The sequence below is a fragment of the Platalea leucorodia genome (genome assembly GCF_965183815.1).
Source record: "Platalea leucorodia genome assembly, chromosome: Z".
Taxonomy (NCBI): Eukaryota; Metazoa; Chordata; class Aves; order Pelecaniformes; family Threskiornithidae; genus Platalea; species Platalea leucorodia.
The window spans coordinates 12,892,836-12,908,909 of NC_138858.1; the positions used below are offsets into that span (position 1 = coordinate 12,892,836).

Below are 16,074 nucleotides of genomic sequence, written 5' to 3' on the forward strand. Positions count from 1 at the left end.
AGTGTCGATCTGCTGGAGGGTAGGAAGGCCCTACAGAGGGACCTGGACAGGCTGGATCGATGGGCCGAGGCCAACTGTATGAGATTCAACAAGGCTCAGGGCCGGGTCCTGCACTTGGGTCACAACAACCCCAATGCAACGCTACAGGCTGGGGGAGGAGTGGCTGGAGAGCTGCCTGGAGGAAAAGGACCTGGGGGTGTTGGTCAACAGCCACCTGAACATGAGCCAGCAGTGTGCCCAGATGGCCAAGAGGGCCAATGGCATCCTGGCTTGCATCAGGAATAGCATGGCCAGCAGGACCAGGGAGGTGAGAGTGCCCCTGTACTCAGCATTGGTGAGGCCGCACCTCGAGTCCTGTGTTCAGTTTTGGGCCCCTCACTCCAAGAAGGACATGGAGGTGCTGGAGCGTGTCCAGAGAAGGGTAACGAAGCTGGTGAAGGGTCTGGAGCACAAGGCTGGTGAGGAGCGGCTGAGGGAGCTGGGGTTGTTGAGCCTGGAGAAGAGGAGGCTGAGGGGAGACCTTATCGCTCTCTACAACTGCCTGACAGGAGGCTGTAGTGAGGTGGGGGTCGGTCTCTTCTCCCAAGTAACAAGCGATAGGATGAGAGGAAATGGCCTCAAGCTGCGCCAGGGGAGGTTTAGGTTGGATATTAGGAAAAACTTCTTCACCGAAAGGGTGATCAAGCACTGGACCAGGCTGCCCAGGGCAGTGGTTGAGTCCCCATCCCTGGAGGTATTTAAAAGAAGGGTAGACGTGGTGCTCGAGGACGTGGTTTAGTGGTGGACCTGGCAGTGCTGGGTTAACGGTTGGACTCGACGATCTTAAGGGTCTTTTCCAACCTTAATGATTCTATAATATATGTGCTCCAATATCATTTAGGATGCAAGAAAGGATCTGAAAAGGGACTCCTTTACTTAAGATCTGGCAGGAAGAAGAAAAGCAAGGAATAGTTTAAAAAATCAAAGCAGAATGTCTGAAAGATAAAGAAAATATAGTAGATCTTGTATATTTAAATGTTCAGAAAAGGATTTAATTACCAAGCTGATTTCTTTGTTACCAAAAAAAGAGACCACAGGCCCTTTTGGAAGTGGTTTAATCAACGAAACTGGAACCACTGAACAATGTGAAATGGTATCCTTGGGTAACTTAAAAATTGTACAGATATAATGCAGTGATCAGCTTTAAAAGTTCTTTGTTTTACTAATTATGAAAATGTCTAGTGACATTTTCACATCATGAAAATGTGACTAGTAACAAAGTATATTGGTAACATAGCTGGTGATTACACCATATAAGATGAAACAAAAAGCCCTCACTCAATGGCACTCATTTCACAGGAGCTGGCTGTATGGAACAATAGTTAACTCCAGGAAGATATAAATTTAGGTAAGTTAGAGAATAAAATTACAAAAGCATATATATAGAGAGAGAGAGACTCATGAAACATGCCTGCAAAGAGAAGCTTTTAGGGGTGCTGCAGGAAGACACCTCTGAAACCACCTATTTTACACAAATGTAAAATAAATAGTAGGATACTTTACTATACAGAGAGCTAAAAAGCCGTGAATTAACATGGTGGTACAACTTTGCAATATAATAATTAAATTTAATCTGAACTACTACATTCAGATTTGAGCATTTTTAATAGGATGGTCCCATTGCTCTGCACAGAGCTAAAAGGGGGAGGATATTAAAATAAGAACGAAGCTGAGAAGAACACAGGTATCTTCTCACACAGGTATTTAAACTTATGGACTGCATGTTAAAGTGGAAAGATGAAAAACTGCACTAACAAGGCATTTACAGAGCAAATGAAGACATTTAAAGTGGTGTTTCCTTTAAAACAAAACAAAACAAACAAACAAAAAAACCACCAAAGGTAAACCTATACAAGAGGTGCCAGGTAAGATAACTGATGAAATGAGTACAATCTGGATATAAGAGACAAGGAGTATATTTAGAGAAAACCCACAGCAGGAAAAAAGTGGCAAAGTAAGGTTGAGAAATAGAAAATAAAAATATGGGTTGTTGGGCCTAGTAGCCTAATCAGTCAATTATTTACATTCTTCTAAAACTAATATGCAAATAGGTGACACTGTGTAAAATTTTAGCACAATAATTCATTACATAATTGGAAACTCCAATTGCTTCTAGCTCTGAAAAACTTCTATTTGGAAAATAATGTTAGTAAAAAGAATTACAGTTTAAGTGAATCTTACTCAGTGCTGGAAATGTCTATCTGAAATGCGTTACTAATGGATACCACATGAACACCCTTGAAACTCAGAAAGACTCTGAAGTTGCCAAGGCACCTATTGCACTGAGAGTACATTGACTGAAAAAATGTATCAAGGAAACTCTTGTAATATTTAATCTGTGGATTTTTGCATCTGTTTCACATTTCAGGATTAACCCCTTAAAGACTATTTAACTAAATTCAGATGCCTAATCTACCACCCTGTTAAGCTGAGACAAAAAACTGAATTAATTTACAAAACACAAGCATGAATGCTTACCCTATATAACTTAACTTATTACTTGCCTAAATATAAGGGGTTAATCTTCAGTTAGACATGCTGTGTCCACACTACCTCTTCATTAAAAGTTAACAGGTATATCAATTTAGGTAAATTTTATTATGGGAAATACATTTTACCCAGTCAACTATTTCAAGACTAGTGTGAACACTGCTTAATTCTAGGAGAGACACAAAGACGAAAAGAAAAAAAAAACCAAAACCACAAAGTAACAGTAGATGCTAGGACTATGCATCCAAACCCCCTCCTTTGTAAAGCATGGCAGGTGTGACACTGAGCTTTAGAAAACCTTGGTCAAAAATCCTTCCGATGTCCTGGCAGCAACCCCTGACAGGAATCAAGTCCCTCTGCTAGAAGGCTTTGGACCGGGGCTGTTAGCTAAGGATAAAAAAGACACACGCGCACACATATAGGCGTTTATAAGTATGTACACTTTGTTTGCTGAAGGAAAGATTCCACAGCAGGGGTTAGAGCACTTTGAATATATCAGATTCAGTAAACTGTCAAACGCACAATACTGTAAGAAACAGTAGCTATGCGGTTAACAATTTTATTTCACTGTATTTTTTTTTAGCCTTTTATCATGTAATGGGATTATTAGACATCAAACACGATTCTACTCCACGTGCAAGTCTCAGTCTCATCTTTACTCAAACTGGTTCTTCCGGTAAAGCCTTCCTTATCACCTGAACTAGCTCCCCAAGCGGGCTAAAAAAACCGAAAACTTTAAACCATTGTAAGACACAGAGCATGAGAAGCTGCAGTAAGAAAAAACGCAAAAACATACTGTTACTCTGCAGCAAATCAGCAGCAGTCTTCATAATAAGGCCTTCCTTGCTGCAATAATTTGCAATTCAGTCTTCTATTTGCTCTAGTTTCAAAAGTGAACGTTTCTGCACATCCATTTTATACTGCTCAGTGTCTTGAAGATAAATCTAACTTGATTTTGCTTGCCTAGAGGCAGTACTGCATTCAGCAGTGAATAAACTCACAATGATCATTTTAACTCAAGTGTGGGTCAGACAAAAATACAGATTTGTTTCCTTTAGGTGGCATAAATTAAGGGATTGATGGCAGTAATTTGAAATTTATTTTATTTTTAGTCCACATCATGGAATCTTAGGCCAGAAACCACTTAATTGAAATTGAGTATTGTGGCAGGAATCAATACTTTTGCACAGTACATTGAGAAATAAACATGGTGTTTAAGGTTAACTTCATTTAATGGTTAATCTAATTTAATAATCAAATCTTTTAAGTTAAAGTATTCTTTATCAACTTAAATAATATGTGAAGTCTGATTCAGCACAGACAAACCAAGAGCCATGTTAGATTGTCAAAAAACAAGTCAAATTGGTTGGGTGTGACAGTACATGTACAAAGCCTTTATAGCTAGGAATAATACGCACAGCTTAAAAATCATGTACAAAGCACTCTTAAAGACTCTTCAGAAGTCATCCAAACCAGAGAATGCATCTTGAAATTTTTCTTTCTGATTATGGAGGACGATTTTGTTAACACAGCTTGCTTACAATGCACTAGTCACAGCTACAGGACATTTACTAATGCAATATAAAAACCTCAAGTATTTCAGAGGACATGTAATGATGAGATGAAATAAAAAAACCTCTGTGGCTTATATAAATACGTATATACGCAAGCACATGTATACATACACACATACAATTTTTTTCAACCTGCATATGAGAAGTGTTAAGATAGCCTCAGATTTCCTATTTGTAGGTTCACTGTCAAACACCAGAACCCTGTTTGCCATGATCTCTTTCAACTATGAAAATACAGGATTAAAAGGAAACAAAAGTTAATTTTATCTGACCCGTAAACAAAAAGAACCAATGTACTGCAGACATTAATCATGCTTGTTGGCTTAAAAGCTTTTGGAGCTTTGAAAGTGTTACAGAACAGACCCTAAAGCAACACTGCTGGCACCAGAGAAACTGTGGACTTCAGAAATGTAAATTGATTTACAAGCTCCACCTTCTGCTTCAGCTCAACGACAAAGCCATTTCTTATTGTACTAGTCTGGGTTTGCCAGTTGGATAGAAGACTGATTGTAATACCAGGAGCGCAAATATAGTCAAGAAGCACTCCAGACCAAAAAGCAACCTCAGAGAGCTGGAAAAAATCGCATCGTCTTTTTAAGGTAGAAGCACTGTTACCATCAAAAGTATTACAAAAGTGCATTTTAAGTGGCACGGCTATTTGGAATGTGTAAGTGATGGTAATACTGATCCAGTTGGAACCCAAAAACCTGTGATTTGATTTTCTAAAACCATACAATCTTTCTCTTAGGGCAAGACTGCTCTAGAAAGCCAGTTTATAGCCACTTGCTATCAAATCCTTAGTTTTCCACATAATTTTAAAAGAGGGGAAAAAATAGTCAAGTTTGTACCTTTTCCAGAAAGCTGAGGTTGGATACAAAGTGAGAAATTTTAAAAATTAAATAAACATAAATATAAGCATTTATTTTAACCAACTGTTCTCTACCGAGACTGGTTGTTGAAAAACGAGGTTTCGATCAAATACATGTGCCAGCATGTTGCCTTCCAGGACCTTAATGCCATCTTAAGCAGAACAGATAAACATAAAAAAACAGGTGAGAAAGAAGTAACATCTTTAACAACTTCCCAACCTCCATCCCTCATGTTCTCCTCCCGAATGACTGGAGATGTCAGGGTGATAGTAACTTGCATTTTGGGTTCCACACATGAATTTAAAATTATTGCTGCTTCTGGGATTGCACACTTGATATCGTATTTCTCAGGACTTATTACCTAAATATTGAGAAACAGAAATTTCCATTAGCATGTGGCCAATAAAAGTAAGGGGAAGAAAACGGATTTCAACATAGTCTTTTTAACAGAAAGACAGAAATGAAATATAATTATATGAAGCAGATACCTCAGTATCTCCTGAAGAAACCACAGTATACACAATAAAGATACATATATGGACTTGCATACTGTTTCCAAATCATTAATGAAAATACACAGCAGTCACCAAGAATGCAAAAGAGAAAAAACTACCCAGAAAGGAAATTCATATACAAGTAAATTACATAACAAGAATCTTGACAGTGTCTGAGATAAGTGCCACTTAAAATGTCAGCTGGATATGTTTCTCATTGGAACATAGGAGCCTGTAAAAAGCACAAAGATGCAGCAGTTGTTCTTCAAGCTCACGGTTACAGGATGGGTACTGCTAGGTACATTCCATACTTGTGTGTCACAACATGGTAAGAACAACAGGCAAGAAAAACACCAGGGAAAAAATGTAAGAGTAACTAAAAAGGTGGTTATTCCAAATTGCTTCTTGCAACTAGATTTAATAACTCTAAATACCCCCAAAAGGAAGCTGTAGGCACCTCTGTCCCCTTCTTCCACAAACTAGAGGGACAGCTGACTTCTCCACAAAGCCAGACCAAGATATGCAGTTTTTAAATTTTCTTCTGTTCTGTTATTTCAAACAAGAGCAAACTCAAGATCATTTTCTCATTAATCTGATCCTGCTAAAGCTTCAACCATGCCACTGATTCTGCTGAACACTTTACCAGACAGTATTGAAATACTAATGCTGTGACAAACACTCTATAACCATGGTGGATGGGCTTTGTTCAGCAGAGAGCAGAGACTTTATTCTACACTTTCATTTCTTGTGGAAATACAGCAAATGGTTTATATGAATTCTGCTGAATGGTCTAAGAGTGTTTTTTAAAAAAAAACACACAAGACTTAGTTAACTAATTGTGGAACTACAAAGCACCGACACATACAAATCAGAAACAAGATGTAAGTACAAACAGACTGGCATTAATGCAGAACTTTGACCTTCAGGCAGCAAGCTTCCTGTAACACTGCACAAATTAGCTCTATTGCTGCTGGTAACTGGGTAACATTCTGTCTTCGTTTCTATTTCCCAATTAAATGAAATCCGTTAAATGATGATTTGATACTACACCGCTAGCGTAAACACCTAGACACTTGCACAGACACAATACATGGAAAGCAAAACATGCCGCATAGTCCCTGAATTCAGATGGAAACACTCTGAAAATGGAAAGAAAGTGAACCTGAGCTATGAAATGTGGCACAGTGAGCCCTGCAGACATTTAACTTGAGGAGAGATTTTTACAGTATCTTTACAAAAATTCAAATCCAAAAAATCTAAATTCTACTTACTGCAAGTTGTTTGGGAAGACTTTCAGCAATACGACTGAGTAACGACTTTGAAGGCTTCTCAGCACATAACAAAACAAGATTGACGTTTCGGTCTCCACGGAGTAGCAAACCTTTAGCCAAAACGCCTACACGTAAAACTCCTTTCAAAGCTCTGTGAATTATAGTTAAAAGCTGCATTTAAAATAACACAAAAACCTTAAAACAAATCCTGAAGATAGAAAAGTGAAACAAAATAGGAGTATTCCACATACTTTTGAGGTCATAGTGACATATACCATATCAAAGCCCAAAGACAAGAGAATCCCTGGAAGCACTGAAAACAGTGCAAGAAAAAACTTCAGAAACAAACGATGAAATTCTTAAAAAGTAATTAAAAATAATACCTGTCTTTACTGCCATCTTTTTTGTCATCTCCTTCTTTGTTCTTGCTTTTTTCATGATCAGTCATGTTGTCAGAAACAAGTTTCAAAGCGCGCTCAGTAATAGAAACAATTTTTTGGACTGCTTGAAGTTCCTCCTCTGTTGGATATATAGCAGCATGTTTGGTCATCACATAGCGGTCATCAGAGGAGTCAGGGCGGCGTAGAGGCTAAACAGACAAAAAAGCATATTTCTGAAATTTGGATACACTTCGAAGTTCACAAATGGTAAGTGACAAAAAACCAAACATGTGGCTAAACAACAGAATATTCAAATCTCAAAATCGCTGAAATGTAACAAAACATGAACTGAAGTGTCCCTAACAACTTACACTGGTCACAATCATTCATGTCTGAAAACATTAAATGTATCAAAATTAAACAAATGATGAAATCCTGGGATCGAAAGTATCTCCCCAACATAAATACCTATTGTCATCCTGTCAACTGGGAAATACTTGCATACTGCTGTAAAATAAAGTGTCCGTGACTGCCTCATGACAACCTCCCATGCAAACCACGGTCAGCTATAAGACCAGATCGTGTCGCTCAGTGCTTAATGGAGTCAGTTCATCCGCCAAAGATGGGGGCTGCACAACATCTGTGTGAAAAAAATTATTTCCTGTATTCAGTCTGAACGTCTTTTGTCTCAGCTTAAGCTGGTTGTCTCTCGCCCTCTCATGACTGTAAAGAGCCTGGCTCCATTGTCTTTATAATGCACAGGTATTAGAAGGCTATTACATCCCACTGAAGCTCTGTCTTCTCCTGGTTGAACAAGACCAGATCCTTCAGTCTGTCTTCAGCGGGCATGCGTTCCAGACCCCTGACCATCCTGGTAGCCCCACACTGAACCTGCTACAGTTTATAGTATCTTTCTTGTACTGTAAAGCCCAAAACTGAATGCGGTATTGCAGTTTGGGTCTAATGAATGCTGATCGCTTCCCTTCATCTACTGATTATGTTCCTGTTAATATAATCCAGGATGCTGTTGGCCTTCATTGCTGCCAGGGCACACTGTTGACTCGTGTTCAGCTTGCTATCTGCCAAGATCCCCAGATCCCTTTCAGCAGGGCTGCTACGTGGCCTGTCTCTTCCCAGCCTGTATCAGTGCAAGGGGCTATTCCTTCCCAAGTGCAGCATTAGGCATTTGTCCTTGCAGAATTCCATAAAGTTCCTGTTGGTCCATGCCTCCAGTCTGCCTAGGTCCCTCTGGATGGCAGCCCTGCCCTCAAAGGTATCAGCTAACGAACGCTGGATCATTGGGCCGGGGCCAACTGCATGAGATTCAACAAGGCTCAGTGCCAGGTCCTGCACTTGGGTCACAACAACCCCATGCAACGCTACAGGCTGGGGGAGGAGTGGCTGGAGAGCTGCCTGGAGGGAAAGGACCTGGGGGTGTTGGTTGAAAGCCGCCTGAACATGAGCCAGCAGTGTGCTCAGCTGGCCAAGAGGGCCAATGGCATCCTGGCCTGTATCAGGAATAGTGTGGCCAGCAGGACCAGGGAGGTGAGAGTGCCCCTGTACTCGGCACTGGTGAGGCCGCACCTCGAGTCCTGTGTTCAGTTTTGGGCCCCTCACTCCAAGAAGGACATGGAGGTGCTGGAGCGTGTCCAGAGAAGGGCAACGAAGCTGGTGAAGGGTCTGGAGCACAAGGCTGGTGAGGAGCGGCTGAGGGAGCTGGGGTTGTTGAGCCTGGAGAAGAGGAGGCTGAGGGGAGACCTTCTTGCTGTCTACAACTACCTGACAGGAGGCTGTAGCGAGGTGGGGGTCGGTCTCTTCTCCCAAGTAACAAGCGATAGGATGAGAGGAAATGGCCTCAAGCTGCGCCAGGGGAGGTTTGGGTTGAATATTAGGAAAAACTTCTTCACCGAAAGGGTGATCAAGCATTGGAACAGACTACCCAGGGAAGTGGTTGAGTCTCCATCCCTAGAGGCATTCAAAGAACGGACAGATGTGGTGCTCGAGGACATGGTATAGATGGACTTGGCAGTGATAGGTTAACAGTTGGACTCGACGATCTTAAGGGTCTTTTCCAACCTTAATGATTCTATGATTCTATGAACTATTCTCTCTACCCTAAACTGATTCAGTTTCACACCAGCTGCAAACCTGGTGAGTGTGGGCTCACTCCATCACCTTTCAGATCATTGATAAGGTGCTAATGAGACAAATCCCAGGATAAACCCATGTGGTACTGCACTTGTTACTGACCTCCAGGTAGAGTACGACCCACCACTAACCATTATCCTCTGTGACAGACGATCCAAGCACTTTTTATCCATACACCTGCCCACGACTAGATAAACAACATTGTATAATGCAATTAAATAAAATAAAAAGTAGTACACAAATCCAGAGTGACTTGTATTTCAGAAGAAACAGTACTTGTCTTCAAGGCATCCTTTTGTCATTTTGGTGGACTTAATTTGGAAGACAGGTCCACCTACACAGTTTCATTAGCATATAATTTCTTATTAAGAAACAATGGAGACAACTGAAGTAGCACTGAATAATTTAGTTCTTAACTGTGCCTCCTGGTAAGTATGATTTTTTTTTTTTTCTCAAGTTAAGAAACTCACAGCTGGTCCTTGGGGCTGAGGAGGCATTCCTGGTCTAACTCCCAGCAGGCCCAGAGGTCCTGGAGGACCATGAGGATATCCTCCATCTGGTATTCGGCGACGGTCATCCCAGTGATGCTGCTCTTCCTCCATTCTCCTCCAGTACATGTCCTCTTCATATCGCCTGAAGTGCATCAATCAAAGTGTTCTCTTTAAATAGCAGTTAATAGTTGCAACCATTCTAAGTGTATTCTTGTATGTCCTCACTAACTCATTTCTAGCAGTCATATGCAAATACCAGTGAACTCCAGAGGGTAACTAAAATGAATGGGCATTTTGAAAGTGGGTCTGAATTTATAGCAAAATAATTCTAATAAGGCTGCATTCCCCTGAGGGACTGAACACTAACAAACAAAAACCCCAGAGGGATAATGACAATTTAAAACAAGGCAGCACAGAGTTCCCAAATCAAGTATTCAAAATAAGTAACTACAGAAGCAGAGTTAGTTTTAGATAATCTGACTGCAGCTTTGTCTCATTCATTGATAAAACAGAATGCATTACCTCATTTCCATCCTCCAGCGTTCTTCCTCTTCTCGCCTTCTCCAGTATTCTTCTTTCTGCATCTGTTTCCTCATCTTCTCTTCTTGAATTTTTCTTGCGCGAATACTGGGCTTTACTTCTACTTGTAAGTCTGGGTTTACTTTTTTCTAGTTCAGAAAAATAATAAATGAAATGTTGTTTTTCCTCTAGTCATCTCAAGGTTACAGAGTTCTTCTGACATGTTAACACACACTACTGGTCTACGATAAACTCAAGGGGAGTAAAATGCAGTTTTAGAACTGCATTGAATGAGTAGCTAAAGAAGGAAAATCTGTGTCCAGTATTTTCAAGGAAAGAAATATCAACGTATTACAAATAGCATGAATTCCCTCTTCACTTATATGAGAACAAAGCAATTTAAGATTAAAATGTTACATAAGTAATTTGCTGTTCATTCTGTAGCAGGATGACTACTCTATAGCCTGAAAAAAACATTTCATCTTAATTACAGTGTGCTTCCTGATTCCCTGTTCCTGAAGGGCCCCAAATACAGGGGCATAACCATGAGTTACTGAATGAAATTTTCCAGCAATTTTTTCTCCTGTTTCATCCCTTTAATGATTATGCAGGTCCATTGTATCTCCTGTGACCACAATAGATTCTTCCAACATAATCTCATAATAATCAAAATGCACACCAAATGTCAGTATGAGTGCCTCTCCATTCATGACTAAAAAATCTGCAACACTTGTTTCTCTAATGTCTCCACAAAGGGTTTATGTGGTTTATCCTGCTGAAAACATTGAGCACTACTATTTAACACTATTTGAAATTAATGGTAAACAACATAAAGAACCTAGTGTTGCTTACATATGTTATAACATACTTTAACGTTGTAAATGTTGCCTGAAAGCAATGTTCAAAATGTTTAAAAAAACCCAAACAAAAATACAGTTTCATAGTCTGCATTACTTCTTTAAAGACTATACTCCCTAAGAAAGATGTTTCTATACCTTTTTTTATATGCTGTTTACTCAGAGTACCTACTTTTGTCTAGCCTTTAAATGTAAAAACATGTAAATAGTCATCTGACATCTGGTGGATTTTCAGACAGAAGCATCAGCATTTCTACTAACCTTATATTGAAGTCTGTGCCGTCTCCCTTTTAAGTGCATCTCCTTGGCATTAGGATCATTAAAACTGCATTCACAAAGTTTACAGTGAAAGCGGATCACCTTTCCTTCATCATTCCTTACCTGGAAAATAAAGTTAGAACACATTTGGATATTTTTTTTTAAAACATAGCCGATGTAAAAATTAATCTAATTCAGTGACATTGGATAATGTCTACCTGGCTCAAAACATGCTAAAAAGTTCACACAATAACTGAAAGAATGCAAAATACAACTTTCAATTCTGACAAACACACCATTGTGCTTGATAATTAACAAAGTTGTTCCATCCTAAACAGTACACAGCTTTAAATTTGAGCCTCAATATATTGAGTTGAATCATTACAAACTTGCAAATCATGAAAAATTTACATCACACTTCATCGACATATCTCATGCCACCACACGAAGAATGCCCCACTGAGCATAAAAGAAACATGCACAATACAAAATTGTGAACATATGCACAAGCCTTTGCATGTCCAATGCCTTGTCATTCTTATCTTCAAGGAGGACCCAGGGAATTACAGGTCAGTCAGCCTCACCTCGATCCCTGGGAAGGTGATGGAGCAGCTAATCCTGGAAACCATTTCCAGGCGCATTAAGGGCAAGAAAATCATCAGGAGTAGTCAGCATGGCTTCACCAAGGGAAAGTGATGCTTGATCAACTTCATAAAGGAAGAGCAGTCAATATTGTCTACCTGGACTTCAGTAAGGCCTTTGACACAGTCTCACCATAATATCCTCATACACAAGCTGTTGATGTATGAGCTGGATAAGCATACAGTGAGGTGGATTGAAAGCTGGCTGAATGGGCAGGCCCAGAGGGTGGTGATCAGTAGAATGAAGCCTAGTTGGAGGCTAATAACTAGCAGTGTACCCCAGAGGTCAATACTGGGTCCAGTCCTGTTTAACATCTTCATTAATGATCTGGATGATGGGGCAGAGCGTACCCTCAGCAAGTTTGCTCACAACACAAAACCGGGAGGAGTGGCTGACATGCCAGAGAGTTGTGCTGTCATCCAGAGGAACCTCAACAGGCTGGAGAAATGGGCTGACAGGAATCTCACCAAGTTCAGCACGGGGAAGTGCAAAGTTCTGCCCCCAGGGAGGAACAACCCCATGCACCAACACATGCTGAGGGCCACCCAGCTGGAAAGCAGCTTGGCAGAAAAGGACCTGGGGGTCCTGGTGGGCACCAAGTTGAACGTGAGCCAGCAGCGTGCCCTTGCAGCAGAGGCGGCGAATGGCATCCTGGGCTGCATCAGACAAAGTACTGGCAGCAGGTCGAGGGAGGCGACCCTGCCCCTCTAGCTCAGCACTGGTGAGGCCACACCTCCAGTGCTGTGTCCAGTTCAAGAGAGACACGGACATACTGGAGAGAGTCCAACAAAGGGCCGCAAAGATGGTGAAGGGATGGGAGCATCTCTCCTATGAGGAAAGGCTGAGAGCTGGGACTGTCTAGCCTAGAGAAGAGAAGGCTGAGGGGGGATCTTCTTAACGTATATAAATACGTCAAGGAAGGGTGCAAAGAGGACAGAGGCAGGCTTTTTTCAGTGGTGCCCAGTGGCAGGACCAGAGGCAGTGAGCGCAAACGGAAACACAGGAGGTTCCCTCTGAACACCAGGAAGCACTTTTTTACTGTCAGGGTGACTGAGCCCTGGCGCAGATTGCTCAGGCAAGTTGTGGAGTCTCCATCCCTGGAGATACTCCAAAGCTGTCTGGACATGGTCCTGGGTGACTGGCTGTAGGTGGCCCTGCTTGAGTGGGAGTGGATCCCCAGATGACCTCCAGAGGTCCCTTCCAACCTCAGCTGTTCTGTGATTCTGTTTCATGTTGAACAAATTTTCACTAAAATAGTTAAAAAATAATACACATTTTCATATCAGTACCTCCTCCACATAGTCATGGCCCACTGGCTGGACATCACTTTGCAAGGAAGCAAGAGTTGTGGGAGTCACTGGTTCAGCTGCTGTGTCTGGCTTTACTTCCTGTGTTTGTACTGTAGCAGCAGGAGTTGTTTTAACACTTTCAGCTGATTTCATTTCTTCCAGTTTACTTCCTGTTGTCTGAAGCTTATTGCCACCTACAAATCAAAAAAGTTAAATCATTAACTTTCATAAAATGGGAATGTGATCATGCATGATGTGCAAACTGAAGGCTTTATTTGCAAATATCAATGTTCTGGCCAAAGCATTATCAGTCTTTTAAAATTAGTTAAAACTTAAGCATATTTAAAATACAATTAAAGATTTTTTAAAATAAGTTTAACAACATTCAAGTTATTTAAACACTTGGCTTTTTATTTTAGCAAGAAAAAATTCTGCTTTATATAATTGCAATTTTCATTATTAATTTTCATGCTTTTTCAAAAGAGAGAGGACTGAATGGGAACAACTCAGCAAATACATTTTAATAATCTCTTTTTGTCATCAGATAATCTTTTTTTTGGTAAATGGATCCAAAAAAGTACTTCAAACCCTTGTAATATTTGTACTAATAAAGGTAGTATACTCTCAGTGTTGCAACTGCATAGGTCTTTCCTTCAAGAGCAGGATAGATTATTGTGGAACAGCTGCTTGCCATCTCTAAATGTTTGTTATACTCATTTCAAAAGTTTCCACTGTTAGATTTCCACCGTTACAAGGATGTTTCAGTTGCCCAGTTATCAACTGCCAACCTACTGCAGGTTGCCTTAACAGCCCCGGCTGTAAACTGAAATTAGGACCAAGCAGACTATAAACTGCAATACTCCAGCAGCTACTACATAAGAAACCAAAGGTGGGAGGCTTCTCATGAAGGTGGGAGAAGCCTCCAAGAGAGGTCAGGTGGAGACAACTGGGCAGAAAATACTACAAATTTTGAAGCAAAACTTTAATTTACATTCTTATTTTCACCTATCAGTAATTCTCTTAAACACAACAGAGTTACTCATGCATAAAGTTAACTAGATACATTTGTATTTGCTGCACTAAGTCTTAAAAAAATTATAGAATAGGTTAGGTTTCAAAATAAAGACTGACTTCTGTACTTGCCAACAAAGTTTATTTTCGGTGTAGATATTTTCTTTACAGCTATATTAGCAGCGGTTGAAGATGTTTTGTTGTTGGACGCAGTGTTAAGTGGTGTGTTTGCTGTGGGAGTAAGAATTTTCACTGCAGAAGATGCAACAGAGGAGTTCACAGTACTGCTGCTAGTTGCTATATTTGAAGCAGAGGCAGTTGGTTTGGATGCAGATGTGGATGTTGAGGAAGTAGCTTGGGTAACCACATTTGGTTCAGTTGAAGGAATGGGTTTGCCAAGTTTTGTGTGCAACTTTACTACCTATAAGAATAAAGAGAAATTCATAATATGATCTCCCTGGGATAACTAAAAAATTATGTAACACAAACATCATGATAACTTAAAAAAAAAATCAATAGAACTAAAATGTTAGCTATTGCTTCTTTACAAAAAGTAATCTTGGGCGAAAAAAAAAGATGCACATGTATAAGCTCTTGTCACCTGTAACAGGCAAATAGTTAATAGTTATCTCACGTTGCTTATTTCCATTAGAAATTCAGACATTTACTCCAAAAGCTGCGTAGATGAGAACAGAAAGCCACTAAACTCACAAGCCAGTACAACTCACTGTTTTGTTGCCTGGTTGCTTTTTACTCTCCCTCCAAAAAGTGCAGTAACATTGAACTATTTGGTTCCAAATAATATTTGTAAATAAGAGTTATTTAATTCAGAATCAACAATACTGTCTCTTTTGATCACTACATTTTAAGAGTATTCATATTGAAAGAATTTCCAGGTTACCTAGCAGAACTGAGAAGATTCCTTAGACAAAGGTTTTTCTTTTTTTTTTTTTTTTAAAAAGCACATCTGCAGAGACAGTTAAGGAGGATGTGAGATGCATATTTCAGAGCTCTTTAGTATCTCATAGAAAGTAAAGAAGTACATGCTTATTCTTAGAAGTAATAAGCAGAGGCCTTTCCACAACATGCTTGAGATAGAATAATACTTCTTTTTGGTGACAGTTGACCATCACCTGAAAAAGCAATGCATGTAGTCTGTAAGAACAAAACATGCAAAATCAAAACTAAAGACTGGCTTTGAAAGTAGCAGTGAAGAAAAATATAAATCTGCGAGACATGCCTTTAATGCAAACACATGTACACAATCACGACACACACACAACTGTATAAACACACTTCTTAGATTTTTGTTCTTACTTTTTTAAGTATGTTCCCCATCAGAATACAGACATATTAGTGTCACATAATACTATAAATTTAAGTTCAAGCAACTCTTCAAAATTACTTTTTTCCAGTAGAATGCACAAGATTCTTCAGTGTACCACAGAAATAGAGTCCTTTGAGATTTCATTTTTACACTGATAACAACCTAAATTAGCAGTCGTTAGTGACTATCTACGAGGAAGAGAAAGCTACATCCAAATATATAAGGATAATATATACTATACTCCACATACTCATGGAGTTATTGGTCACAACCCAAAGATTTAATGGCTCGACTTATTAATGAAAGAAAGAACACTAGGCAAGTCTATCTAAATTATAATTTTTGCTTTTGTACTAACAAAAAATGACATTGGGAAAATTGTTTTAAATTTGCTATGAGATTTATTTATTTTAAT

The 16,074-nt window shown here is 39.7% G+C and overlaps 1 protein-coding gene across 3 annotated transcripts in view; it reads right to left on the reverse strand.

Moving 5' to 3' along the window:
* Window positions 1–16,074, reverse strand: part of ZFR (zinc finger RNA binding protein) — a 48,246-nt gene that overhangs the window by 9,036 nt on the left and 23,136 nt on the right. For 2 of the 3 annotated variants that reach the window (XM_082336473.1, XM_082336475.1), the window contains exons 8-15: window positions 14,453–14,753; window positions 13,322–13,515; window positions 11,394–11,513; window positions 10,279–10,424; window positions 9,736–9,898; window positions 7,121–7,326; window positions 6,738–6,888; window positions 5,192–5,333 (exon numbers count right to left, since the gene is read on the reverse strand). In XM_082336473.1, the coding sequence (XP_082192599.1) occupies window positions 5,192–5,333; window positions 6,738–6,888; window positions 7,121–7,326; window positions 9,736–9,898; window positions 10,279–10,424; window positions 11,394–11,513; window positions 13,322–13,515; window positions 14,453–14,753 (1,423 nt within the window). The remainder of the gene's footprint in view (window positions 1–5,191; window positions 5,334–6,737; window positions 6,889–7,120; window positions 7,327–9,735; window positions 9,899–10,278; window positions 10,425–11,393; window positions 11,514–13,321; window positions 13,516–14,452; window positions 14,754–16,074) is intronic. The other variant, XM_082336474.1, reaches the window with a different exon arrangement.